General features: G+C 46.8%; 2 protein-coding genes across 3 annotated transcripts; both read right to left on the bottom strand.

The window, feature by feature from the left end:
- Positions 1-1,813: 1,813 nt before the first annotated feature.
- On the bottom strand, positions 1,814-10,774 carry LOC144484146 (uncharacterized). Of its 2 annotated transcripts, none has more exons than XM_078202686.1 (2): positions 10,579-10,774; positions 1,814-3,401 (listed from the first exon to the last, which is right to left on the bottom strand). In XM_078202686.1, the coding sequence occupies exon 2, from the start codon at positions 3,216-3,218 to the stop codon at positions 2,013-2,015; it is 1,206 nt and encodes a 401-aa protein (XP_078058812.1). In that variant the 5' UTR covers positions 3,219-3,401; positions 10,579-10,774; the 3' UTR covers positions 1,814-2,012. The 2 variants fall into 2 exon arrangements, with proteins under 2 accessions (XP_078058812.1, XP_078058811.1); XM_078202685.1 differs by having other exon boundaries at positions 1,827-3,401; positions 10,455-10,698.
- Positions 10,775-11,773: 999 nt separating this feature from the next.
- On the bottom strand, positions 11,774-25,742 carry LOC144484162 (uncharacterized). The gene is made up of 4 exons (XM_078202705.1): positions 25,723-25,742; positions 23,609-23,749; positions 20,631-20,768; positions 11,774-13,288 (listed from the first exon to the last, which is right to left on the bottom strand). Exons 1-4 carry the CDS (start codon positions 25,740-25,742, stop codon positions 12,265-12,267), a joined length of 1,323 nt encoding a protein of 440 aa, XP_078058831.1. The 3' UTR covers positions 11,774-12,264.
- Positions 25,743-27,638: the final 1,896 nt, after the last annotated feature.

Below are 27,638 nucleotides of genomic sequence, written 5' to 3'. Positions count from 1 at the left end.
GATGATAATGTGGTAAATTGGATCAGCAAATTTGCTGATGATACAAAGATTGGAGGTGTAGTGGACAGTGAGGAAGGTTTTCAAAGCTTGCAGAGGGATTTGGACCAACTAGAAAAATGGGCTCCGAAATGGCAAATGGAATTTAACGCAGACAAGTGTGAGATATTGGACTTTGGAAGGACAAACCAAAGTAGAACGTACAGGGTAAATGGTAGGACTCTGAAGAGTGCAGTTGAACAGAGGGATCTGGGAATACAGGTACAGAATTCCCTAAAAGTGACGTCACAGGTGGATAGGGTCGTAAAGAGTGCCTTTGGTACATTGGCCTTTATAAATCGGAGTATCGAGTATAAAAGTTGGAGTGTTATGGTAAGGTTGTATAAGGCATTGGTGAGGCCGAATTTGGAGTATTGTGTACAGTTTTGGTCACCTAGTTACAGGAAGGATGTAAATAAGATTGAAAGAGTGCAGAGAAGGTTCACAAGGATGTTGCCGGGACTTGAGAAGCTGAGTCAGAGAGAGATTGAATAGGTTGGGACTTTATTCCCTGGAGCGTAGAAGATTGAGGGGAGATTTGATAGAGGTGTATAAGATTTTGATGGGTATAGATAGAGTGAATGCAAGCAGGCTTTTTCCGCTGAGGCTAGGGGAGAAAAAAACCAGAGGGCATGGGTTAAGGGTGAAAGAAAAGTTTAAAGGGAATATTAGGGGGGGCTTCTTCACGCAGAGAGTGGTGGGAGTGTGGAATGAGCTGCTGGATAAAGTGGTAAATGCGGGGTCACTTTTAACATTTAAGAAAAACTTGGACGGTTCATGGATGAGAGGGGTGTGGAGGGATATGGTCCAAGTGCAGGTCAGTGGGACTAGGCATAAAATGGTTCGGCACAGACAAGAAGGGCCAAAAGGCCTGTTTCTGAGCTGTAATTTTCTATGGTTCTAATCCTTTCCTGATAAAAAAACCACACACGTTTTGAAAATCATTTATGCGATGTGGGCATTACTGGCTTGGCCAGCATTTAGGGGCTAATCCCTGATTGCCCCCGAGAAGGTGGTGGTGAGCTGCCTTCTACATTAAAATCTCATCATTAAAATCTTCTCTGCACCCTCTCCAGTGCCTGGATATTTTTGTTAATAATACGGTGACCAGAATGGTGTGCAGTGGTCAGTAAGATTCTTGATCAGAGAGTCACAGATTTTCCAAAAGTGGTTTGAGTTTATCCATGGTTTTAAATTAGATTCTTAGGAAGCAACAATTTAAAAATGATGCATAATAAACAGGGGGAAAAAAACAAGACCCATGGCAGGTGAGTAACCGAGGCCCCAGCACTGATCCTGCGTTACCCAAATAGTCACTGCCTGCCAGTTGGAAAAAGACCCGTTTAATCCTACTCTTTGGTTCCTGTCTGCCAGTCAGTTTTCTCCCCATCTCAGTACAACAGCCCCAATCCCATGTGCTTTACTTTTTGTGAAGAAGTTGCCGAGTTGGCGGATGAGGGGAATCGGGTTCACGTTATCTATCTCAGGGCATAATCATCAACAACTTGTATTTACACAGAGTGTTGTGGGGCTGGAGGAGGTTACTGAGATACTGAGGAACTTTTTAAAATTCATTTTTACGGAATGTAGGCGTCACTTGCTGGGCCAGCATTTCTTTCCCATCCCTATCTGCCCTCCATTTCAGAGGGCATTTGAGAGTCAACCACATTGCTGGTCTGGAGTCACACGTAGGCCTGACCAAGTAAGGACGGCAGGTTTCCTTTTCTAAAGGACGTTACAGAACCAAATGGGTTTTTATGACAATTGATTAAAGGTTGAGGTTTGTCATTAGACTTTTAATCCAAGATTTTAATTGAATACAAATTTCACCATCGACTGTGGTGGGATTCGAACCTGGGTCCCCAGAGCCTTACCCTGAGCCCAGTGATAATTCCACTGTGCCACTGCCTCAACTATTCATCCAATTGTTATTGTTTATCTCAGGGCGCAGAAACAACAGAATCCAACTTTGCCGGTCACACATGAAGTCGTCTATGTTTCAGCAGGCTGTAATACTGATTAAATCCCTTCCCACACATGGAGCAGTTGAAAGGTTTTGCCCCAGTGTGAACTCGCTGGTGTCTCTGCAGGTGGGATGGATCAGTGAATCCCTTCCCACACAGGGAGCAGGTGAACAGTTCTGTCGCAGTGTGAGCTCGCTGGTGTTTCAGCATATAGGATGAATCAGTGAATCCCTTCCCACACACAGAGCAGGTGAACGGCTTCTCCCCGGTGTGAATGCGTTGGTGTCTCAGCAGGCCAGACGACTGAGCGAATCCCTTTCCACACACAGAGCACAGGAACGGCCTCTCCCCGGTGTGAATGCGTTTGTGTTTCAGCAGATCATCACTTCTTTTAAAGGTCTTATTGCATTCTGAGCATTGAAAAGGTCTCTGATCAGAGTGAATGTGTTGGTGTTGATTGCAGTAGGAAAACTGAGCAAATCTTTTGCCACAAATGGAGCAGGAGAACGGCTTCTCCCCTGTGTGAATGCGGCGGTGTCTCCGGAGGCTGGATGACTCCGTGAAAGCCTTCCCACACACGGAGCAGCTGAATGCCTTCTCCCCGGTGTGAATAGGCCGGTGACTTAGCAGATGCTGGAAACAAGTAAATGCTTTCCCACACACAGGGCAAACGTATGGCCTCTCCCCAGTGTGAGTGCCCTGGTGTCTCAGCAGACTAATCCTTCTTTTGAAGGTCTTCTCACATTTAAAGCATTTAAAATGTCTCTTCTGAAAATGAATCTGTTGGTGAACGGTGCAGTGGGAGGACTGAGTGAATCTCTTCCCACACTGGGAGCAGCTGAATGGCCTGTCCTTGGTGTGAACTTGTTGGTGCTCAGTGAGATGCACTGAGTCGCTGAATGACTCTCCACAGTGAGAGCAGCTGAACGGTCTCTCGTGTGTGTGAAGGAGCTGGTGCTCTGCAAGGCGGGAGGACTGGCTGAACCTCTTCCCGCAGTGGGAGCAGCTGAACGGTCTCTCGTCAGTGTGAAGGAGCTGGTGTTGGGCCTGTTCCTCAGAGGTTTCAATGCTTTGCCCAGAGTCAGAGCTTTGAAGAGGCTTCTGAATAATGTGATCGAGTTGGTGAGCCAGGAGGTTGGACGAACACATGAATTTCTTCCCACACACGGAGCAGGTGAATGAACTCTCACTATTGCGAGTTCGCTGTCGTGTCAGCATGTTTTCCAGCTGTATCAATCCCTCCCCACAGGAGGAGCAAGGAAACAGATTCTCACCAGTTTCCAACTGAGATGGTCAATTAAATCCCTTCAGATGTACAAATCTTCAAATCCCAATGAATTGATTGACTCTGTCTGACGTGAGATTTGATTGTCCAGACTGCAAATCCTCCTCTTCTATTTCCTGCAAAATAAGTTTACAAAGAATTACGTGGCTGGCACGGTGGCACAGTGGTTAGTCCTCCTGCCTCACAGCGCCAGGGACCTGGGTTCGATTCCGGCCATGGTTACCTGTCTGTGTAGAGTTTACACAGTAAGGAGTTTAACAACACCAGGTTAAAGTCCAACAGGTTTATTTGGTAGCAAACGCCACTTGCTTTCGGAGTGCTGCTGTGTGGAGTTTGCATATTCTCCACTTGTCTGCGTGGGTTTCCTCCGGGTGCTCCGGTTTTCTCCCACAGTCCAAAGATATTCAGGTTAGGTGGACTGGCCATGCTAAATTATCCATTTTCCCCCCGGGGTGTGTAGGTTAGGGAGATTAGTGGGGTAAATAAGTTGGGTTATGTTGTTGGGGCCTTGGTGGGATGCTCTGTCGGAGAGTTGACTTGATGGGCCAAATAGCCTCCTTCCGAGCTGTGGAATTCTATGAATATATCTATCCTGAACTGACAGTGATGACTTTTGTAAATTCCCTTTACAGGATATTGGAAAGGAGGATTTACAGCAAGAAAACACAAACCAAACATTACGTTGAGATCTGACAGTCACTCGGATCATTCGGAGCTGATTGTTATTGTCTTTGAACAGGGAAGGAGAATTGTTTGTTCTGTCTGTGACAATACACAAACAGGCCATTCGGTTTATCGAGTCTGTACTGGAGTTTATCCTCCACATGAGTCTCCTCTCATTCTGATCACCACATCTCAGCTTTTCACTTGATTTTTCCAATCCCTTTTCTCTCATAGGCTCATATATTTTCCTTTTGAAAGCATCTAAAGTATTTGAGTCAACCACTTCCAGTCGCAGTGAGTTCCAAATTCTAAGAACTGTGGTTGCAGGGATGGTGTAGGAGGGAGGGTTTCAGATACGTGGATAATTGGAACACGTTCTGGGGAAGGTGGGACCTGTACAAACAGGACGGGGTGCACCTGAACCAGAGGGGCACCAATATCCTCGGAGGGAAATTTGTTACGGCTCTTCAGGGGGGTTTAAACTAATTTGTCAGGGGAGTGGGAAAGGGAGTTGTAGTCCAGAAGTCAGTGAGGGTGGTGAGGTATTGGGGAAGGTATCAGGGTCAAGGGTGGGTACTGGTAGACAGGAAGGTGGGTTGAAGTGTGTCTACTTCAATGCAAGGAGCATCCGGAACAAGGTAGATGAACTTGGGGCGTGGATTGGTACTTGGGACTACGATGTTGTGGCCATTACGGAGACGTGGGTAGAACAAGGACAGGAATGGTTGTTGGACGTTCCGGGGTATAGATGTTTCACTAAGTGTAGGGAAGCTGGTAAAAGAGGTGGAGGTGTGGCATTGTTAATCAAGGATAGTTTAACGGCTGCGGAAAGGCACTTCGTGGGGGATCTGCACACTGAGGTAATATGGGCTGAAGTTAGAAATAGGAAAGGAGCGGTCACGTTGCTAGGAGTTTACTATAGGCCCCCAAATAGTAATAGAGATGTGGAGGAAGAAATTGCTAAGCAGATTATGGATATGTGTGGGGGTCACAGGGTAGTTGTCATGGGGGACTTTAACTTTCCAAATATTGATTGGAACCTTTGTAGGTCAAATAGTTTGGATGGGGCAGTTTTTGTGCAGTGTGTGCGGGAGGGTTTCCTGACACAATATGTGGATGGGCCGACTAGAGGTGAGGCCACATTGGATTTGGTACTGGGAAATGAACCGGGCCAAGTGTTAGATTTGGTTGTGGGAGAGCAATTTGGAGATAGTGACCACAATTCGGTGTCTTTTGTTATTGCAATGGAGAGGGATAGGGCCGTACGGCAGGGCAAGGTTTACAATTGGGGGAGGGGTAATTATGATGCGATTAGGCAAGAATTAGGGGGCATAAGTTGGGAACAGAAACTGTCAGAGAAAGGAACTAATGAAAAGTGGAATTTTTTCAAGGAACAAATACTGGATGTCCTTGATAGGTATGTTCCTGTCAGGCAGGGAGGAAATGGCCGAGTGAGGGAACCATGGTTCACAAAAGAGGTGGAATGTCTTGTGAAAAGGAAGAGGGAAGCTTATGTCGGGATGAGGAAACAAGGTTCAGATGGCTCGATTGAGGGTTACAAGTTAGCAAGGAATGAGCTGAAAAAGGGGCTTAGGAGAGCTAGGAGGGGACATGAGAAGTCCTTGGCGGGTCGGATCAAGGAAAACCCCAAGGCTTTTTACTCTTATGTGAGGAATAAAAGAATGACCAGGGTGAGGTTAGGGCCGGTCAAGGACAGTAGTGGGAACTTGTGTATGGAGTCAGTAGAGATAGGCGAGGTGATGAATGAATACTTTTCTTCAGTGTTCACCAAGGAGAGGGGCCATGTTTTTGAGGAAGAGAAGGTGTTACAGGCTAATAGGCTGGAGGAAATAGATGTTCGGAGGGAGGATGTCTTGGCAGTTTTGAATAAACTGAAGGTCGATAAGTCCCCTGGGCCTGATGAAATGTATCCTAGGATTCTTTGGGAGGCAAGGGATGAGATTGCAGAGCCTTTGGCGTTGATCTTTGGGTCCTCGCTGTCCACGGGGATGGTGCCAGAGGACTGGAGAATGGCGAATGTTGTTCCTCTGTTTAAGAAAGGGAATAGAAATGACCCTGGTAATTATAGACCGGTTAGTCTTACTTCGGTGGTTGGTAAATTGATGGAAAGGGTCATTAGGGATGGGATTTACGACCATTTAGAAAGATGCGGATTAATCCGAGATAGTCAGCACGGATTCGTGAAGGGCAAGTCGTGCCTCACAAATTTGATAGAATTTTTTGAGGAGGTAACTAAGTGTGTTGATGAAGGTAGGGCAGTTGATGTCATATACATGGATTTTAGTAAGGCGTTTGATAAGGTCCCCCATGGTCGGCTTATGATGAAAGTGAGGAGGTGTGGGATAGAGGGAAAGTTGGCCGATTGGATAGGCAACTGGCTGTCTGACCGAAGACAGAGGGTGGTGGTCGATGGAAAATTTTCGGATTGGAGGCAGGTTGCTAGCGGTGTGCCGCAGGGATCAGTGCTTGGTCCTCTGCTCTTTGTGATTTTTATTAATGACTTAGAGGAGGGGGCTGAAGGGTGGATCAGTAAATTTGCTGATGACACCAAGATTGGTGGAGTAGTGGATGAGGTGGAGGGCTGTTGTAGGCTGCAAAGAGACATAGATAGGATGCAAAGCTGGGCTGAAAAATGGCAAATGGAGTTTAACCCTGATAAATGTGAGGTGATTCATTTTGGTAGGACAAATTTAAATGTGGATTACAGGGTCAAAGGTAGGGTTCTGAAGACTGTGGAGGAACAGAGAGATCTTGGGGTCCATATCCACAGATCTCTAAAGGTTGCCACTCAAGTGGATAGAGCTGTGAAGAAGGCCTGTAGTGTGTTAGCTTTTATTAACAGGGGGTTGGAGTTTAAGAGCCGTGGGGTTATGCTGCAACTGTACAGGACCTTGGTGAGACCACATTTGGAATATTGTGTGCAGTTCTGGTCACCTCACTATAGGAAGGATGTGGAAGCGCTGGAAGGAGTGCAGAGGAGATTTACCAGGATGCTGCCTGGTTTGGAGGGTAGGTCATATGAGGAAAGGTTGAGGGAGCTAGGGCTATTCTCTCTGGAGCGGAGGAGGCTGAGGGGAGACTTAATAGAGGTGTATAAAATGATGAAGGGGATAGATAGAGTGAACGTTCAAAGACTATTTCCTCGGGTGGATGGAGCTATTACAAGGGGGCATAACTATAGGGTTCGTGGTGGGAGATACAGGACGGATATCAGAGGTAGGTTCTTTACGCAGAGAGTGGTTGGGGTGTGGAATGGACTGCCTGCAGTGATAGTGGAGTCAGACACTTTAGAAACATTTAAGCGGTTATTGGATAGGCACATGGAGCACACCAGGATGATAGGGAGTGGGATAGCTTGATCTTGGTTTCAGATAAAGCTCGGCACAACATCGTGGGCCGAAGGGCCTGTTCTGTGCTGTACTGTTCTATGTTCTATGTCTGAAGAAAGAAACATCTCCTATTTTCCTGTTTGATTTATTTGTTGTCTGTTCATGGTTCCCAGTAATGGAAGAACCAACAAGTGGAAACATTCCATTCACATCTACCTACTTATCCCATTCAGAAAGCCCGTATCAGAAGAGACAACATTTTCTCTTGGTTTGAGCTTGTTGTGTGTAAATCCTCCCTTTCTAACCCCCTGTCACAAAAAAGTGTTCAAAATCCATCACGATAGAAAATACAGGTACAAGTAATTCAGAAAGCTATCATTTGTTATGAGGGGAATGGAGTAAAAGCAGGGAAGTTATGTTTCAGTTGCACACGGTGAGTCTGTATCTGGAGCAATGTCTACATTATCGATTTCCTTATTTAAGGAAAAATATAAGTGCATTAGAAGAAGTTCAAAGAAGGTTTAGTCGACTAACACCTGGAATAGGTGGATTGTCTGATGAGGAGCAGTGAGACAGTCTCTGCTCGAGTTTAGCTTCTGCTCGAGTTTAAAAGAGTAAGAGGCAACTTAATTTAAACCTTTCACATCCTGAAAGGTCTTGGATGTGGAGAGGAGTTATAGAGGTTTATAGCATGGAAACAGGCCCTTCAGCCCAACTTGTCCATGCCGCCCCTTTTTTTAACCCCGAAGCTAGTCCCAATTGCCCGCATTTGGCCCATATCCCTCTATACCCATCATACCCATGTAACTGTCTAAACGCTTTTCAAAAGACAAAATTGTACCTGCCTCTCCTACTACCTCTGGCAGTTTGTTCAAGACACTCACCACCCTCTGTATGAAAATATTGCCCCTCTCGACTCTTTTTATCTCTCCCCTTAAACCTGTGACCTCTAGTTTTAGACTCCCCTACCTCTGGTAAAAGATATTGACTATCTAGCTGATCTATGTCCCTCATTATTTTATAGACCGCTATAAGTTCACCCCTCAGCCTCCTGCGCTCCAGAAAAAAAAGTCCCAGTCTATCCAGTCTCGCCTTATAACCATCAAGTCCTGTTCGCATCCTAGTAAATCTTTTCTGCACTCTTTCTCATTTAATAACATCCTTTCTATAATAGGGTGACCAGAACTGCACACAGTATTCCAAGTGTGGCCTTACCAATGTCTTGTACAACTTCAACAAGACGTCCCAACTCCTGGATTCAATGTTCTGACCAATGAAACCAAGCATGCCGAATGCCTTCTTCACCACTCTGTCCACCTGTGACTCCACTTTCAAGGAGCTATGAATCTGTTACCCTAGATCTCTTTGTTCTATAACTCCCCCCAATGCCCTACTATTAACTGAGTAAGTCCTGCCCTGGTTTGATCTACCAAAATGCATCACTTCGCATTTATCTAAATTAAACTCCATCTGGCATTCGTCAGCCCAATTGATCAAGATTCCGTTGCAATCAGAGATAATCTTCTTCACTGTCCACTATACCACAATCCTGGTGTCTGCAAACTTACTAACCATGCCTCCTAAATTCTCATCCACATCATTAATATAAATGATAAATAACAGTGGACGCAGCACCAATCCCTGAGGCACACCGCTGGTCACAGGCCTCCAGTTTGAAAAACAATCCTCTACAACCATCCTCTGTCTTCTGTCATGAAGGGGCAGTGTTCTGAAAGCTTGTGGCTTGTGCTACCAAATAAACCTGTTGGACTTTAACCTGGTGTTGTGAGACTTGTTCTGTCATCAAGCCAATTTTGTACCTATTTGGCTACCTCACCCTGGATCCCGAGAGATTTAACCTTATGCAACAACTTACCATATGGTATCTTGTCAAAGGCCTTGCTAAAGGTCATGTAGAGAACATCAACTGCACTGCCCTCATCTACCTTCTTGGTTACTCCTTCAAAAAACTCAATCAAATTTGAGCGATATGATTTTCCACTCCAAAGCCATACTGTCTCTAAATGTCACTCACATGACTATCTCTAATCAGTCCTTGTGTCTCTAAATGCCTGTAGATCCTGTCTCTCAAAATACCTTCTAAAAACTTGTTAGAACTGTTGTTTACTCTTATGGGAGAATCTTGCGGTCACTATTTAAAAAACAGTGCTGCCCATAGAGACAGAGATGAGATGTTTTTCTCTCAGTGGGTCATGAATCTTTGGATCTCCGTTCCTCAAAAGTGGAAGTAGAGCCTGATTTCAATTAGATATATCTCTTGGGGCTAAAGGGATATTATGGGGTGGGGGGTGGGATTAGGGTATTGAATTTGAGGATCAGCCATGACTATAATGAATGGCAGGGAATGCTCAAAGAGCTGAATGGTCTCCTTCCGCTTCTATGTAAACATGAGGAGCCTGGGGCTGAAGTGTATCGAAAAGGCGATAAGACATCGGAGCAGAATTGGGCCACTCGGCCCACTGAGTCTGCTCCACCATTCAATCATGGCTGATATTTTTCTCATCCCCATTCTCCTACCTTTTCCCCATAACCCCTGATCTGCTTATTAATCAACAACCTATCTATCTCTATCTTAAAGACACTCAATGACCTGGCCTCCACAGCCTTCTGCAACAGAGTTCCACAGATTGACCACTCTCTGGCTGAAGAAATTCCTCCTCATCTCTGTTTTAAAGGATCATCCCTTTAGTCTGAGGTTGTGCCCTCTGGTTCCAGTTTTTCCTACTCGTGGAAATATCCTCTCCACATCCGCTCTGTCGAGGTCTCGCCGTATCCTGTAAGATTCAATAAATTCCTCCTCAACATTCTAAACTCCAACGAGTACAAAAGCCGTGTAACCGCTTCATGTAAGTACTCTGGGATGCAACCTCTCACACTGAATGTGTACATGACCCATAAACTTCTCTCGGCTGCAAACGTCAGGTGCAGCCTGGGAGTGGGTGAAGCTGTTTGAAAATCTATTGTTCATTGTTGGTTTGCATTAGGACCCGATGGGTGCATTAGGACCCGATGGGAGCAGAAACACAAAGACCCGCCCACTCACGGTTGCGTCACCAAGACACCAACGCGTGCGCTCTGCTCCCCGCTGAATCAAGATGGCGGCCATTAACCTGAGCTTCGTCTCGGGAAAAAGACCTGAAGCTGCAAACACGGGACCTACGGGCTCATATTCGAGGTTTGAGGCCTTCACCAGATATTTAGAAACCCTCTACGTCCATCCGCCGCTTCCATTGCTCCCTCCATGTTTCTGCATCCTTACCGGCTGCTGATGAGACAGAGGAACTTCTCTCCAGTTGCTGTCACCCGCACTGCGAACGCCGTTGCTTACTGCGCATGTGCATCTCTCACATGCAAAGAATAGGGAACTCTTCCTATTGGTCCGGGCCCTCATTCACTCTGATTGGTTGGAGGACCAGCCGCTCCCGCTCGGTCCTCCAGTCCCGCCCCCCATTCACTCCGATTGGTTGGGGGACCAGCCCCGCCCCCTCTTCCTATTGGTCCGGAGCTGCCGTCAATCAATCCCCGGGCATTGTGATGTGGAGCATGCGCAGTGTCATTGCTGTCCTTGGCGCTTGTTTGTCCCGGAGAAGCGGAGTCAGCGTTAGGCGGTGGCTGGGAGGATTTGGAAACACTTTGTGGATCCGCAAACCCTTCAGAATCATTGTCAGCTCCCTGGTTTGCAGCTGCGGGGCTTCTCCCTCCCTCCCGGGAACAGGCCCAGGTTAACGGCCCCATCCTGGCTCAGCCACTGGAGGATGGTTCACATCAGAGGATGGGGGAGGGGGACAATAAATAAGAGGTTACACTTTGGCCTCAAATCAATGAGGACTCTGATCTCTGGGAAGGAAGGAAACCCTGGGAGGTGGGCGGGGAGGATTCACAAACACCCACTGGAGGCCCCAACACCCCCAATAAGACCCATTGGTTTTATTGTCAGTCTGCAGACAGGAGCTGGAGAACTGAACCCATGATGTGGAGATGCCCCCTAAAAAGAGGGCATTGACTGGGGTAAAGACAGTAAGACGTTTAACAACACCAGGTTAAAGTCCAACAGGTTTATTTGGTCGCAAATGCCACTAGCTTTTGGAGCGCTGCCCCTTCGTCAGGTGGAGTGGAGAAATGCTCACAAATAGGGCACACAGAGACACAAACTCAATTTACAGAATAATGATTGGAATGCAGTCTTTACAGATAATCAAGTCTTAAAGGTACAATGTGAATGGAGGGAGCATTAAGCACACGTTAAAGAGATGTGTATTGTCTCCAGACAGGACAGCCAGTGAGATTCTGCAAGTCCAGACAAGCTGTTCGGGTCAATGCCCCTAACCAGCACGTCTTTCAGAATGTGGGAGGAAACCGGAGCACCCGGAGGAAACCCACGCAGACACGGGGAGAATGTGCAAACTCCACACAGACAGTGACCCGAGCCGGGAATCATATCTGGGTCCCTGGCGCTGTGAAGCAGCAGTGCTAACCACTGTGCTACCGTGCCTCCCAAAACATTAAATCTGTTTCTCTCGCCAGAGGTGCTGTCAGACCCGCTGTGTTTTTACAGCACTTCCTGTTTGTATTTATGAGTTCAGGAGTCAGGCCAGAAGGAAATTTAAAGACAGTTTGGCCCGGTGGGCGAATGGAAGAGAGGGAAGGAGCAGAGGCAGCTGATCAGATTGTCTCAATCTTGGTGACAAAGAAGCTCCATGAGCTCCTCACACTTGTTGGAGGTGAGGATGGAGGAGACGGGAGAGGGGGAAGCCCTTCAAATGGAACTAACATGTTTGAGGTATTAAAAGCATTCATCACACTGTGTTGAACATAAAGCTTGTGTATTTGAGTTCCACCCAAAATATAAACCTTCCAACTGGGCTAGGATTTATCAGCAGAAACAGACACCAATGAAAATAGTCAGGACCTTGATGTGATTAAGAGCAAACTCCAGTCCTTGCAGTCACTCGTGAACACGCTGGTGTTTCAGCAGGTGAGGTGACTGAGTGAATCCCTTCCCACACACGGAGCAGGTGAATGGCCTGTCCCCAGTGTGAATTCGCTGGTGCTTTACCAGGTTGGATGATTGACTGAATCTCTTACCACAATCAGAGCAGGTGAATGGTCTCTCCCCGGTGTGAACTCGCTGGTGTCTCTGCAGAGTGGATGAATCAATAAATCCCTTCCCACAACTGGAGCAAGTGAATGGCCTCTCCCCAGTGTGAACTCGCTGGTGTTTCAACAAGATGAATGACTGACTGAAGCCCTTCCCACACTCAGAGCAGGTGAACGGCCTCTCTCCGGTGTGACCTCGCTGGTGTTTTAGGAGGTTGAATGATTGAGTGAATCTCTTCCCACATTCGGAGCAGATAAATGGCCTCTCCCCATTATGAATTCTCTGGTGTTTCAGCAGGTCGGATGAATCAGTGAATCCCTTCCCACAATCAGAGCAGGTGAATGGCCTCTCTCCAGTGTGAACTCGCTGGTGTTTCAGCAGGATAGAAGAGGTAGGGAATCCCTTCCCACAATCAGAGCATCTGAATGGTCTCTCTCTAGTGTGAACTCTCTGGTGTGTCAGCAGGATTGATGAGGTAGCAAATCCCTTCCCACACTCATGACAGTTGAATGGCCTCTCCCCAGTGTGAACCCACTGGTGTTTTAGCAGATGGGATGAACAAATGAATCCCATCCCACACTTGGAGCAGGTGAACGGTCTCTCCCCAGTGTGAACTCGCCGGTGTGTCAACAAGATGGATGAGGTAGTGAATCCCTTCCCACACTCAGAGCAGGTGAATGGTCTCTCTCCAGTGTGATTGTGTCGATGAGTTTTCAGTTCAGATGGAAATCTGAATCTCTTCCCACAGTCTCCACATTTCCATTGTTTCTCTTTGTTGTGACTGCATTTATGTTTCAACAGGCCAGATGATCGGCTGAATGTTCGTCCACACACAGAACAGGTGTACGGTTTCTCTCCACTGTTAACCGTGCTTTCCCCTTCCATGTTTGAAACCCAATGATATTCAGATTACAATAATTTAGGCGATAGCGTCAGATCCTGATGCGACGTTTGGTTTGAGTTTTCTCCCTTCCACTCCTGCACTTCTAATATCCTGTAAAAAAAAAGTCCAAAGTTAAAAATTGAAGCAAATATTTCTCTTGGTTTGAGTTTACTGTGTGTAAATCCTCCCCTTCTCACCCTCTGGAAAAGGAGACTCCAAAATCCATCAATGTCAGTCCAGGATAGAAATTCACAACATTTTGTCACAGGGACAGTGATAACCGTGCCTGTGTCCTGCCCCCGAGAAAGATGACAGCCATTAACCCAAGTCTATCAGTGTTTCTCCTTCACTATTTCATGTGATGTGGGTTTTATTGCCAAGACCAGCATTTATTTCCTGCCCCTGAGGAGGGCAGTTAGAGACTGAATCGCATGTTGACAAGTCAATGGAGAGACAGCAGATTCCCATGAATAAACAGGATGGGTTTTTAAAATTGTTCACAGCTGTAATGGTTACTCAAGTGAAATTATATTCCAGATTTTCCAGCGTTTTGTGAATTCTATTCAAACCACCCCAGCTCCATGATGGGACTTGAACCTATCCCCAGAACATGAGGCTGTGTCACTGATATTACCACCACCTCCCCGATTTTAGAGCTGCTGCAATTACCCCCCGGGTCGGTGCAAACTCGGGCCCGGGGGTTCCTTATTCTGGGTTTTGAGGCCTCCTCCACTGGCTGTTTCTGAAGCCTCTGCACCCACTTCCCCGCCTCCCTGCAGCTCCAGCACCCACACTGCGCATGGGCCAGTCCGAATCCGCACAGCGCATGCTCCACTCAGAATCAGGTACTGCGCCTGCGCAGGCGGCTGCTATTGTGACAATACGGCACATTCTCTCTCGCTGCGAATGCTGGGTAAGAGGACCGCCATAGGAAGGAGATAATGTTCAACACAAAATTGTGCTTTGTCATCCAATTACGATCAGAACTACAGGGTTAATATATAAAATTATTAAACCAATTGATACATCTACCAATGTGCGTGGTGGAATTGTTACTGGATGAGCATTCCAGAGACCCAGGGTCCTTTTAGAGTCTTCCCCACTCTGTCGTAGGTTGCAGCACAATATAGTTGGGTTGGTCACATGGGCAGAACAGTGGTCGACTTCAAAATATATCACCATTCCTTCACAGTCGCTGGGACAAAATCCTGGAATTCCCTCCCTAACCACATTGTAGGTAAACCCACAGCACACGAGCTGCAGTGATTCAAGAAGGTAGCTCACCACCACCTTCTTAAGGGCAACTCGGGATGGCCAACTAGCGACGCCCATGTCCCACAAATGAATAAAAAAAATATGGTATTTAATCTTGAGAAGTGCGAAGTAATGCACTTTGGAAGAAGTAACAAGACAAAGAAATAATTAATGAATGGAAGGACACGAGGTAAAATCAGAGGAGCAGATGGGGATCTTGGGGTATTTATTCACTTAAGGTAACAGAGCAGCTGAATAGAATAGATAAGAAGGCATATGAGACACTTGCTTTTATCAGTCGTGGCATACAGTATAAGAACAAAGAGATAATGTTGGAGCTGTACAGAATGTTGGTTAGGCCACAGCTGGAGTACTGTGTGCAGTTCGAGTCACCTCACTCCAGGAAGGATGTGATTGCACTGGAGGGGGTACAGAGGAGATTCACCAGGATGTTGCCTGGGATGGAACATTTGAGCTATAAGGAGACTGGATAGGTTTGGAGTGTTTACTTCAGAGCAGAGAAAGCTGAGGGGGACATGATTGTGGTGTATAAGATTATGAAGGATATGGATCGGGTGAGTAGAACCCTTGGTTGAGGGGTCAATCATGAGGGGACATAGTTTTAGGGTGCCAGGCAAGAGATTCAGAGGGAAGTTGAGAAAAAAAAAATCAGAGGGTGGTGGGAATCTGTAATAAACTGCCTGGGAAGGTAGTGGAGGCTGGAAACTTAACAACCTTTAAAAAGTATTTGGATGAGCACTTGAAATATTATAGCATTCAGATAAGGATATGGGACAAGTGCTGGAAAATGGGATTAGCATGGGGCTTAGTGGTAGCTATTGTTGGTGCAGACTCGATGGGTCGAAGGGTGTTTTCTGCACTGTATGACTATGACTAACTCTCGCTCAGTCTCTTTCACTCTAACAGTCTCTGTCTGTGTCTCTATCTATTTCCCTCTTTTGGTCTTTGTTCTATTTGCTCACTGTCGTCGTGCAACTAAATTTCACTGGATTGATTCCTGAGATGAGGTGGTTGTCCTTGGAGGACATTCAGTGGGATGAGTCTGTCCTCTCTGAAATTCAGAATAATGAGAAGTGATATAATTGAAAAGGGAGGGAAAAGGAAGGATCAGGAAAGCAGCAAACACTTGATGTTGTTCCAGGAAAAGTGGGGTCTGCTGGTGTGGATGTCAGGTTTTACACAGCACATGGTCAGCCTGTGGATTCACCCAGGATGAAGAATCTCTGAATGATTCTATTCAAATCACCCGGAGAGGAACCTTTGAGACAAACCACCTAAGAAGGAGCAGCACATGAAGATATCCAAACACAGAGATCCAAACACACTCTCTCTCTCCCTGTCTCTTACACAGACATGGGCAAACATAGAGACACACCCACACCCAGACAGACATCTTCATTCATAGACACACACCCACACCCAGACAGACATCTTCATTCATAGACACACACCCACACCCAGACAGACATCTTCATTCATAGACACACACCCACACCCAGACAGACATCTTCATTCATAGACACACACCCACACCCAGACAGACATCTTCATTCATCGACACATACCCACACCCAGACAGACATCTTCATTCATAGACACACACCCACACCCAGACAGACATCTTCATTCATAGACACACACCCACACCCAGACAGACATCTTCATTCATAGACACACACCCACACCCAGACAGACATCTTCATTCATAGACACACACCCACACCCAGACAGACATCTTCATTCATAGACACACACCCACACCCAGACAGACATCTTCATTCATAGACACACACCCACACCCAGACAGACATCTTCATTCATAGACACACACCCACACCCAGACAGACATCTTCATTCATAGACACACACCCACACCCAGACAGACATCTTCATTCATAGACACACACCCACACCCAGACAGACATCTTCATTCATAGACACACACCCACACCCAGACAGATATCTTCATTCATAGACACACCCACACCCAGACAGACATCTTCATTCATAGACACACACCCACACCCAGACAGACATCTTCATTCATAGACACACACCCACACCCAGACAGACATCTTCATTCATAGACACACACCCACACCCAGACAGACATCTTCATTCATAGACACACACCCACACCCAGACAGTCATCTTCATTCATAGACACACACCCACACCCAGACAGATATCTTCATTCATAGACACACCCACACCCAGACAGACATCTTCATTCATAGACACACACCCACACCCAGACAGACATCTTCATTCATAGACACACACCCACACCCAGACAGACATCTTCATTCATAGACACACACCCACACCCAGACAGACATCTTCATTCATAGACACACACCCACACCCAGACAGACATCTTCATTCATAGACACACACCCACACCCAGACAGATATCTTCATTCATAGACACACCCACACCCAGACAGACATCTTCATTCATAGACACACACCCACACCCAGACAGACATCTTCATTCATAGACACACACCCACAACCAGACAGACATCTTCATTCATAGACACACACCCACACCCAGACAGACATCTTCATTCATAGACACACACCCACACCCAGACAGACATCTTCATTCATAGACACACACCCACACCCAGACAGACATCTTCATTCATAGACACACACCCACACCCAGACAGACATCTTCATTCATAGACACACACCCACACCCAGACAGACATCTTCATTCATAGACACACACCCACACCCAGACAGACATCTTCATTCATAGACACACACCCACACCCAGACAGACATCTTCATTCATAGACACACATCCACACAGATAATTCCAGCCCTGTCATGTGGAGAATACAGCCCATTCTGACTAATACTGGAGATGAAATAACAGTGTCTTTACAAACCACGATGTTTGAGAAATTCAAGTAACCATTACCCTCCAGGGATTGTGAGAGTTCTGATTACCCATTTCCACTCCTTTCTCTAAACTTGAGTCTATATTGAACATCTGGAACAGCAGCAGCGACAAATCACTAACACTGAGCTGCCTCTTGTCAGCCTGGGTGAAGAGCCCTGCTGGGGGATAGTGTAAATTACAGAACAACATCCCTGGGTAATCAGTGTCTCTTGGCTCTGGAATTACAGAAGATGCTAATTCCCCTCACATTGATGGTCCAGTTAATGAAGAGAATTCTAAGACAGGTTTCAAGCATAAAGAATATAATGTTGTTTTGACTCTGTCATCCTGCCTCATTCATTACTGCTCCAATGTCCTGGGAAATGTGCTGCACCACATCCAGCAGGTACCACAGACACTGTTCATCTTTTTCAAAATGTGGATTCGAATCCGGGTCCCCAGAACATTAGCTGTGTTTCTGGATTAATAGTCTATTGATAATACCATTAGGCATCGCCTCCCCGAAATTTGTTCCCTTTAGAACAAAGAAGTTTAAATGGAGATTTCATGGAGCTGTTCAAGATTATCGGGGTGGGGACGGGTGGTTTGATAGAGCAGATCGGGAGAAACTGTTCCACTGATGCGGGTCAGTAACCAGAGGACTGGGATTGACTGGGCTGACTATAGCCGGATTAGGCAGGAATTGGTGGATGTTGATTGGGAGAGGATGTTCGAGGGTAAGTCCGCGTCTGGCATGTGGGAGTCTTTTAAGGAACTATTGATAAGGCTGCAGGATAGGCATGTGCCTGTAAAAAGGAAAGATAGGAAAGGTAGGATTCGAGAGCTGTGGATAACCAGGGAAATTGAGGATCTGATTAAAATGAAAAGGGAGGCGTACGTTAAGTCGAGGCAACAGAAAACAGATGGAGCTCTGGAGGAATACAGAGAGAGTAGGAAAGATCTCAAACGGGGAGTTAGAAGGGCAAAAAGAGGTCACGAGATGTTCTTGGCAGGCAGGATTAAGGAGAATCCTAAGGCATTCTATTCATACATTAGGAACAAAAGAGTTGTCAGGGAGAAAATCGGACCTCTCAGGGACAAAGGAGGGGAATTATGCTTAGAACCCAAGGGAATAGGGGAGATCCTAAATGAATACTTTGCATCGGTATTCACGAAGGAGAGGGGCGTGTTAACCGGGAGTGTCTCGGAGGGAGGTGTTGACCCGTTAGAGAAAATCTCCATTACAAGAGAGGAAGTGTTAGGTTTTTTAGGGAACATTTAAACTGACAAAGCCCCAGGGCCTGATGGCATCTATCCTCGACTGCTCAGGGAGACGAGAGATGAAATTGCTGGGCCTCTGACGGAAATCTTTGTCGCTTCTTTGGACACGGGTGAGGTCCCTGAGGATTGGAGGATAGCGAATGTGGTCCCGTTGTTTAAGAAGGGTAGCAGGGATAACCCAGGAAATTATAGGCCGGTGAGCTTGATGTCCGTGGTAGGGAAGTTGTTGGAGAGGATTCTTAGAGACAGGATGTATGTGCATTTAGAATGAAACAATCTCATTAGTGACAGACAGCATGGTTTTGTAAGAGGGAGGTCGTGCCTTACAAATTTGGTGGAGTTTTTCGAGGAAGTGACAAAAACGGTCGATGAAGGAAGGGCCGTGGATGTCGTCTATATGGATTTCAGTAAGGCATTTGACAAAGTCCCACATGGCAGGTTGGTTAAGAAGGTTAAGGCTCATGGGATACAAGAAGTGGCTAGATGGGTGGAGAACTGGCTTGGCCATAGGAGACAGAGGGTAGTGGTCGAAGGGTCTTTTTCCAGCTGGAGGTCTGTGACCAGTGGTGTTCCGCAGGGCTCTGTACTGGGATCTCTGCTATTTGTGATATATATAAATGATTTGGAAGAAGGTGTAACTGGTGTAATCAGCAAGTTTGCGGATGACACGAAGATGGCTGGAATTGCGGATAGCGAAGAGCATTGTCGGGCAATACAGCAGGATATAGATAGGCTGGAAAATTGGGCGGAGAGGTGGCAGATGGAGTTTAATCCGGATAAATGCGAAGTGATGCATTTTGGAAGAAATAATGTAGGGAGGAGTTATACAATAAATGGCAGAGTCATCAGGAGTATAGAAACACAGAGGGACCTAGGTGTGCAAGTCCACAAATCCTTGAAGGTGGCAACACAGGTGGAGAAGGTGGTGAAGAAGGCATATGGTATGCTTGCCTTTATAGGACGGGGTATAGAGTATAAAAGCTGGAGTCTGATGATGCAGCTGTATAGAACGCTGCTTAGGCCACATTTGGAGTACTGCGTCCAGTTCTGGTCGCCGCACTACCAGAAGGACGTGGAGGCATTGGAGAGAGTGCAGAGAAGGTTTACCAGGATGTTGCCTGGTATGGAGGGTCTTAGCTATGAGGAGAGATTGGGTAGACTGGGGTTGTTCTCCTTGGAAAGATGGAGAATGAGGGGAGATCTAATAGAGGTATACAAGATTATGAAGGGTATAGATAGGGTGAACAGTGGGAAGCTTTTTCCCAGGTCGGAGGTGACGATCACGGGGGGGTCACGGGCTCAAGCTGAGAGGGGCGAAGTATAACTCAGATATCAGAGGGACGTTTTTTACACAGAGGGTGGTGGGGGCCTGGAATGCGCTGCCAAGTAGGGTGGTGGAGGCAGGCACGCTGACATCTTTTAAGACTTACCTGGATAGTCACATGAGCAGCCTGGGAATGGAGGGATACAAACGATTGGTCTAGTTGGACCAAGGAGCGGCACAGGCTTGGAGGGCCGAAGGGCCTGTTTCCTGTGCTGTACTGTTCTTTGTTCTTTGAAGATAATTAAAGAAAGACAGACTGGCATCAATATCGCACATTTCCCAACCAGCAGAAATCACAATGGGATCATTGTTATAATGAAGGCTGAATGGCCGAATGCTGCTCCTACGGATTATGGTCTATTCCTTAGTTCCCTCAAAACGGGGATAATCCCAGCCTCCCAAATGAAGATGCAGTCATTCAAAAATTAAAGCAAAGTTGATTTTTTTTTAAAAACCCAGAATACTAATATCTAAATCTGCACTGGATATTGTTAACATCAGACCCCAATAAATATAGTTCAGTTCTGGATGTGATTAACAGCAAACTCCAATCTGGCTGGTGTGTCAGCACGTTGGATGACTGATTGAATCCTTTCCCACACTTGAAGCAGATGAATGGTTTGTCCCCAGTGTGAACTCGCTGGTTTACAGTGAGAGGAGGTGATTGTCTGAACTCAGTCCCACAGTGAAAGCATCTGAACTCGAGTGTGAACCCGTTGATGGGTCAAGTTCCCAAAACTTTTAAAGCACTTTCCACAGTCTGGGCATTTAAAAGGTCTCTCGTCAGTGTGAATCCGTTGATGGCAGATCAGGTTAGAAGAGTTAGCGAATTCCTTCCCTCATTTGGAGCAGGTGAACGAGTTATCCTCAGTGTGAATCCGCTGGTGTGTCAACAGTTCTGTTGATGTAATGAATGCCTTCTCACACTCAGAGCAGGTGAATGGTCTCTCTCCAGAGTGAATTCGCTGGTGAATCAGAAGGTGAAACGACCGACTGAATTTCTTCCCACACTCTGAGCAGGTGAATGGTCTCTCCCCAGTGTGAACTCGCTGGTGTGTCACCAGGTGGGTTGACTGAGTGAATCCCATTTTGCACACAAAACAGGTGAATGGTCTCTCTCCCGTGTGGACTCGCTGGTGTGACACCAGGGTGGGTTGACTGAGTGAATCCCACCTTGCACACAGAGCAGGTGAATGGTCTCTCCCCAGTGTGAATTCGCTGGTGTCTCACCAGGTGGGACAACTGAGTGAATCCTTTCCCACACTCGGAGCAGGTGAACGGTCTCTCCCCAGTGTGACACCGTCGATGAATTTCCAGCTCTGATGGGGAACTGAATCCCTTGCCACAATACTCACATTTCCACAATTTCTCCCCACCGTGACTGCATTTATGTTTTGACAGGCCAGATAAACGGCTGAATCCTCGTCCACACACGGAACACGTGTACAGTTTCTCCCCACTGTGAGCGGTGCTTTTTCTTTCCATGTTCAAAATCCAATGATACGCATATTACGATAAACTGGGCGACTCTGTCTGATCCTGATGTGATGTTTGGTTTCAGTTTTCCAACTGCAAATCCTCACATTTGAATATGCTGTGAAATTGAAGCAAAAGTTCATAATTTTATTCCAAACAGGTTCCTGTTGAGAGTTCTTCAATTGAGGGGGAAGATCACTGGTGGTGCTTTTAAAAAGTGACATTGCAGCCCTGAAAATCAGTGACATCTCCAGAATATTAAATTCCAGCTAGTTATGGGATTTGTTATCAGCAGAAATAAAATATTGTCAGACTATCAATACTGAACAGCAGCAATACCAGCAGAGTCCAACCCCTGCAGTCACTTGTGAACTTGTTGATGTCTCAGGAGCCATTGTGACTGAGTGAATCCCTTCCCACACACAGAGCAGTTGAATGGCCTCTTAGTGTGAGTGCGTTGGTGAGCCAGCAGGTTGAAAAACTTTGCGAATCCTTTCCCACACACGGAGCAAGTGAATGGCCTCTCCCTGTGTGAACTCGCTGGTGAGCAGAGAGGTTGGATGACCGATTGAATCCCTTCCCACACACGGAGCATGTGAATGCTCTTTCTGCAGTGTGAGTGCGTCGGTGAGCAGTGAGGTTGGATGACTGCCTGAAATTCTTTCCACAGTCAGTGCAGCTGAATGGCTTCTCTTCAGTGTGAATTTTCTGGTGTCTCAGCAGGGTGGGTAAAGCTGTGAATCCCTTTCCACACACAAAGCAAGTAAACGGTCTCTCCCCAGTGTGAATTCGCTGGTGTGCAATGAGGGAGGATGCCTGTCTGAAACTCCGTCCACAGTCAGTGCAGCTGAATGGCTTCTCCTCAATGTGAACTCGCTGGTGTAACAGTAAGTGGGATGACCCAGTGAATCCCTTCCCACAGTCGGAGCAGGTGAACGGCCTCTCCCCAGTATGAACTCACTGGTGTGACAGCAGGTGGAATGACTGAGTGAATCCCTTCCCACACACGGAGCAGATGAATGGTCTCTCCCCGGTGTGAGTGCGTTGGTGCACAGTGAGTGCTGAAGAATGCCTGAACCTCTTCCCACAGGAGGTGCAGGTGAATGGCTTTTCCTCAGTGTGAATTCTCTGGTGAGACCAAAGGCCAGATGACTGAATGAATCCCTCCCCACAGACAGAACAGGTGAACGGTCTCTCACCAGTGTGACTGCGCCGATGGTTTTCCAGCAGGGAAGGGTAACTGAATCCTTTCCCACAGTCCCCACATTTCCATGGTTTCTCCATGGTGCTGGTATCCTTGTGTCTCTCCAGGTTGCACAATCAGTTGAAGACTCGCCCACACACAGAACACGTGCACAGTTTTTCCTTGCTGTGAATGGTGTGATGTTTTTTCAGGCTGCGTAACTGGATAAAGCTCTTTCCACAGTCAATTCACTGGAACACTCTCACTTGGGTTGTGTGTGTATCTTGGTGCGTTTCCAGTCACACTGATGTTTGAAATCTTCTCCAGGCAGAACAAACAACCTCATTTCTCCTTCCACATTCAAAGTCTGAGGATATTCAGACCCTGATAAATTGAGACTCTGTCTGATTTTGATGTGATGTTTCCACGCCTCACCTGTAAAAGGAATTTACAAAATTAATCACTGCCAGTCCAGGATAGAAATTTTGAACAGACAATTCTAATTCTCTGGAATATTTCTTCCTCTCTCATTCCCCCAAATCTGTAAATCCCCATCCCACACACTCTCCATCCTCCCAAGGCTGAAATCCAAACCATCTCCGCCATTTCTTTCCTGCACTCCCAGTTTTCTCCCTCCCTCTCCTGTGTCTGGGTTCAGTTCATGATGTGGAGATGCCGGCGTTGGACTGGGGTAAGCATAGTAAGAAGTCTCACAACACCAGGTTAAAGTCCAACAGGTTTATTTGGTAGCACAAGCCACTAACTTTCAGAGCGCTGCCCCTTCATCAGATGAGTGGGAGTTCTGTTCACAAACAGGGCATAAAAATGCACATCACCAACTATCCCCGGGACAAGTCGGATACACTTGTCACGTACAATAGTTTCTTTGAATTAATGGGTTTGAAGGCCCAGAAGTGTGTTTGGCAGTTATCGGCCAGTCGTCTTCCAGCATGTACCAAATCTGCCAGTGTTGTGGCTGCCTGATACCCTGCGGGGCCACCGGTCAGGCACGACTCACTGTGGTTTAGAATGCCAAGATAACCACAGCTAAGGAAGTTCTGCCACGTCACGAAGCCGGTTAGACGGATTGGCCAGGATAAATTGCCACTTGGTATCAAGGTAAATATGTGGATAGGGCCTGGATGGGATTGTTGTCTTCATGTGCCCTGTTTGTGAACAGAATTCCCACTCACCTGATGAAGGAGCAGCGCTCCGAAAGCTAGTGGCTTGTGCTACCAAATAAACCTGTTGGACTTTAACCTGCTGTTGTGAGACTTCTCACTGGGTTCAGTTCTCCAGCTGCTGTCTGCAGACTGACAATAAAACCATTGGGTCTTATTGAGGGTGTTGGGGCCTCCAGCGGGTGTTTGTGAATCCTCCCCGCCCACCTCCCAGGGTTTCCTTCCTTCCCAGAGATCAGAGTCCTCATTGATTTGAGGCCAAAGTGTAACCTCTTATTTATTGTCCCCCTCCCCCATCCTCTGATGTGAACCATCCTCCAGTGGCTGAGCCAGGATGGGGCCGTTAACCTGGGCCTGTTCCCGGGAGGGAGGGAGAAGCCCCGCAGCTGCAAACCAGGGAGCTGACAATGATTCTGAAGGGTTTGCGGATCCACAAAGTGTTTCCAAATCCTCCCAGCCACCGCCTAACGCTGACTCCGCTTCTCCGGGACAAACAAGCGCCAAGGACAGCAATGACACTGCGCATGCTCCACATCACAATGCCCGGGGACTGATTGACGGCAGTTCCGGGCCAATAGGAAGAGGGGGCGGTGCTGGAGGACGGAGCGGGAGTGGCTGATCCTCCAACCAATCGGAGTGAATGAGGGGCGGGGCTGGAGGACAGAGCGGGAGCGGCTGGTCCTCCAACCAATCAGAGTGAATGAGAGGCGGGGCTGAGCCCGGATCTCCCTCATTGGCTGAAACTCTGCAACATTGTGAAAGCTGCTTTGTGTCAAACTCCAGGAGAAAACTGGACCTTTCTGTTTGTGGCTTCAAACAGATGAGCGGAAAGGAAGGGATCTGAAAAGCAGCAGATACCAGGTTATTCTGGGAGAAATAGGACCTCTGCAATGTCAAGTGTTAGAGCTCCGAAAGCTTGTGTGGCTTTTGCTACCAAATAAACCTGTTGGACTTTAACCTGGTGTTGTTAAACTTCTTACTATGTCAAGTTTTACACAGCACACGGGCAGCCTGTGGTTTCACCCTGGATGGAGAATCTCCGAATTGCATCATTCAAATCACTCCATGGAATTCTCAGGAACCACATTGTTTGTTTGGAGAGGAAGGCTTGTCGTACAGTTAATGAAAAGCAGCACACAGCTAAACACAGAGGCCCACACACTCTCTCCCGCAGTCACACACAAACGGACATCTTCTCAATGCACAGAAACCCACGTATATCAACAGGTACATGCACACAGGATATATGCAGATATACTCCATGATACACACATACACACATGGATACACTTACTCACACACAAATATACACACGGGACACTTACTGTCCTTTGAGGCGGACAACGCTCACCCATCTGTCTAATATTGGGGATAAAGCCACAAAGTTCAAGAAATTTCGGGAAAAATGACCCTCCAAGGACAACGAGCAGTCTTGACCATCCAATATTCTACCTTCTTCGCTGAAACAGAATCTTACATTCCGCACAGAAACAACAACAAACACTAACATTGAACATTCCATTCCCACCCTATGTTATCAGGCCCAGTTGGAGATAGTAGACAATGCAGAATATCTCAGGATAATTGCAGCCACTAATTTTCCTTTTGTAATTGCAGAAATGCTCATCCTCTCATATTGATCATCTAGTTGTTGAAGGAAATATTGATCGTCTCGTTATTGAAGGAAATTCTAAGACAGGTTACAAGGAGAAACAAAATCTAATGTTATTGTAACTCTGCAGTCCAATATTCCCTTGGCCCTAATCCTTGCTGCTCTAATCTGATGGGATTAGATATATTGCACAATACCTAGCAGGTGCCATTGACATTGTACATCTTCGCTATCAATAATACTCCTAACTTAGTATCATCCACAAACTTACTAACCATGCATTGTACATTCACATCCAAATTTGTTTTGATTTGATTGGATTTATTGTCAAATATATACACTGAAAAGTATTGTTTCTTGCGCGCTATACAGACAAAGCATAACATTCATGCAGAAGGAAAGGAGATAGTGCAGAATGTAGTGTTACAGTCATAGCTAGGGTGTAGAGAAAGATCAATTTAGTGCGAGGTAAGTCCATTCAAAAGTCTGATGGCAGCAGAGAAGAAGCTGTTCTTGAGTCGGTTGGTATGTGACTTCAAGATTTTATATCTTTTTCCCGACAGAAGAAGGTGGAAGGTGGACATTGACCTACACAAGAAAGCCAGATAGCCAGATACGATCGAAGGAGATCCATCAAAGATGCGAAAAGACAATACCAGACCAAGTTAGAGTCCCAGGCTAGCCACACCGACCCCAATTATGGCAAGGTCTGCAAGACATAACAGGCTACAAGATGAAGGCATGTAAAATTGCCGGCTCCAACGCACCCCTCCCTGATGAGATCAATGCATTCTACGTCCGTTTTGAGAAAGTGGTCAGCGAGAGCATGCCCTCCACCCTGGAAGCCCTGGATGAACCTGTATCTGGGGGTCACCACTTCAGATGTCAGAGCAGCTTTCTTGAAGGTCAACCCACGGAAAGCAACTGACCCAGGTGGGGTACCCGAAAATGCACTCAGATCCTGCATGGATTAGCTGGCAGAGGTATTCACAGACATCTTCAACCTCTCTTTACAACAATCTGAGGGCCCTATCTGCTTCAAGAAGATGACCATCATCCCGGTACCTAAGAAAAATCAAGCAGCGTGCCTTAATGACTATCGGCCGGTGGCTCTGACATCCATCATTATGAAGTGCTTCGAAAGGTTAGTCATGGCACGAATCAATTCCAGCCTCCCGGACTACCTGGATCCACTACAGTTTGCCTACCACCGCAACAGGTCCACAGCAGATGCCATTTCCCTGGCCCTACACTCAATCCCGGGACACCTAGATAACAAGGACACCTATGTCAGACTCCTATTTATTGACTACAGCTCAGCCTTCAACACTATTATTCCCAAGAAACTCCTCTCCAAACTCCATGGCCTGGGCCTTGGCACCTCCTTCTCTGACTGGATCCTGAACTTCCTAATTCATAGACCACAATCAGCAAGGATAGGCAACAACACCTACTCCATGATCATCCTCAACATTAGTGCCCCACAAGGCTGTGTTCTCAGCCCCCTACTATACTCCTGATACACCTATGACTGTGCGGAAAAATTTGACACATGACAGGTAGACATCAACACACATGCTATAATTGACCTCAGAATCCTCGGGTGGCACAGTGGTTAGCACTGCTGCCTCAGCGCCAGGGACCTGGATTCAATTCCCAGCTTGGGTCACTGTCTATGTGTCATTTGCACATCCTCTCCGTGTGGGTTTCCTCCGGGCGCTCCGGTTTCCTCCCACACTACAAAGATGTGTGGGTTAGGTGGATTGGCCATGCTAAATTGCCCCTTAGTATCAGGGGGACTACTAGGGAAAATGCATGGGATTATGGGGATAGGACCTAGGTGGGAATGTGGTCAGTGAAGACTCGATGGGCCGAATGGCCTCCTTCTGTACGTAGGATTCCATGATTAAGACAAAAAGAAATAGGAACAGGAGAAGGCAGATCGGCCCCTCAGGCCTGCTCCAGCATTCAATAGGATCATGGCTGACCCAACATTCCTCACATCCACTTTCCTGCCCTTTCCCCATAACCCCTGATTCCCTTATTGATCAAAAATCTAACTCAGTCTTAAATATACCACAAGGATTTTGCCCCCATAGCTCTCTCTGGCAAG

Source organism: Mustelus asterias, unplaced genomic scaffold (assembly GCF_964213995.1).
Source record: "Mustelus asterias unplaced genomic scaffold, sMusAst1.hap1.1 HAP1_SCAFFOLD_94, whole genome shotgun sequence".
Classification (NCBI taxonomy): Eukaryota; Metazoa; Chordata; class Chondrichthyes; order Carcharhiniformes; family Triakidae; genus Mustelus; species Mustelus asterias.
This window is presented reverse-complemented; position numbering and strand designations above follow the sequence as displayed.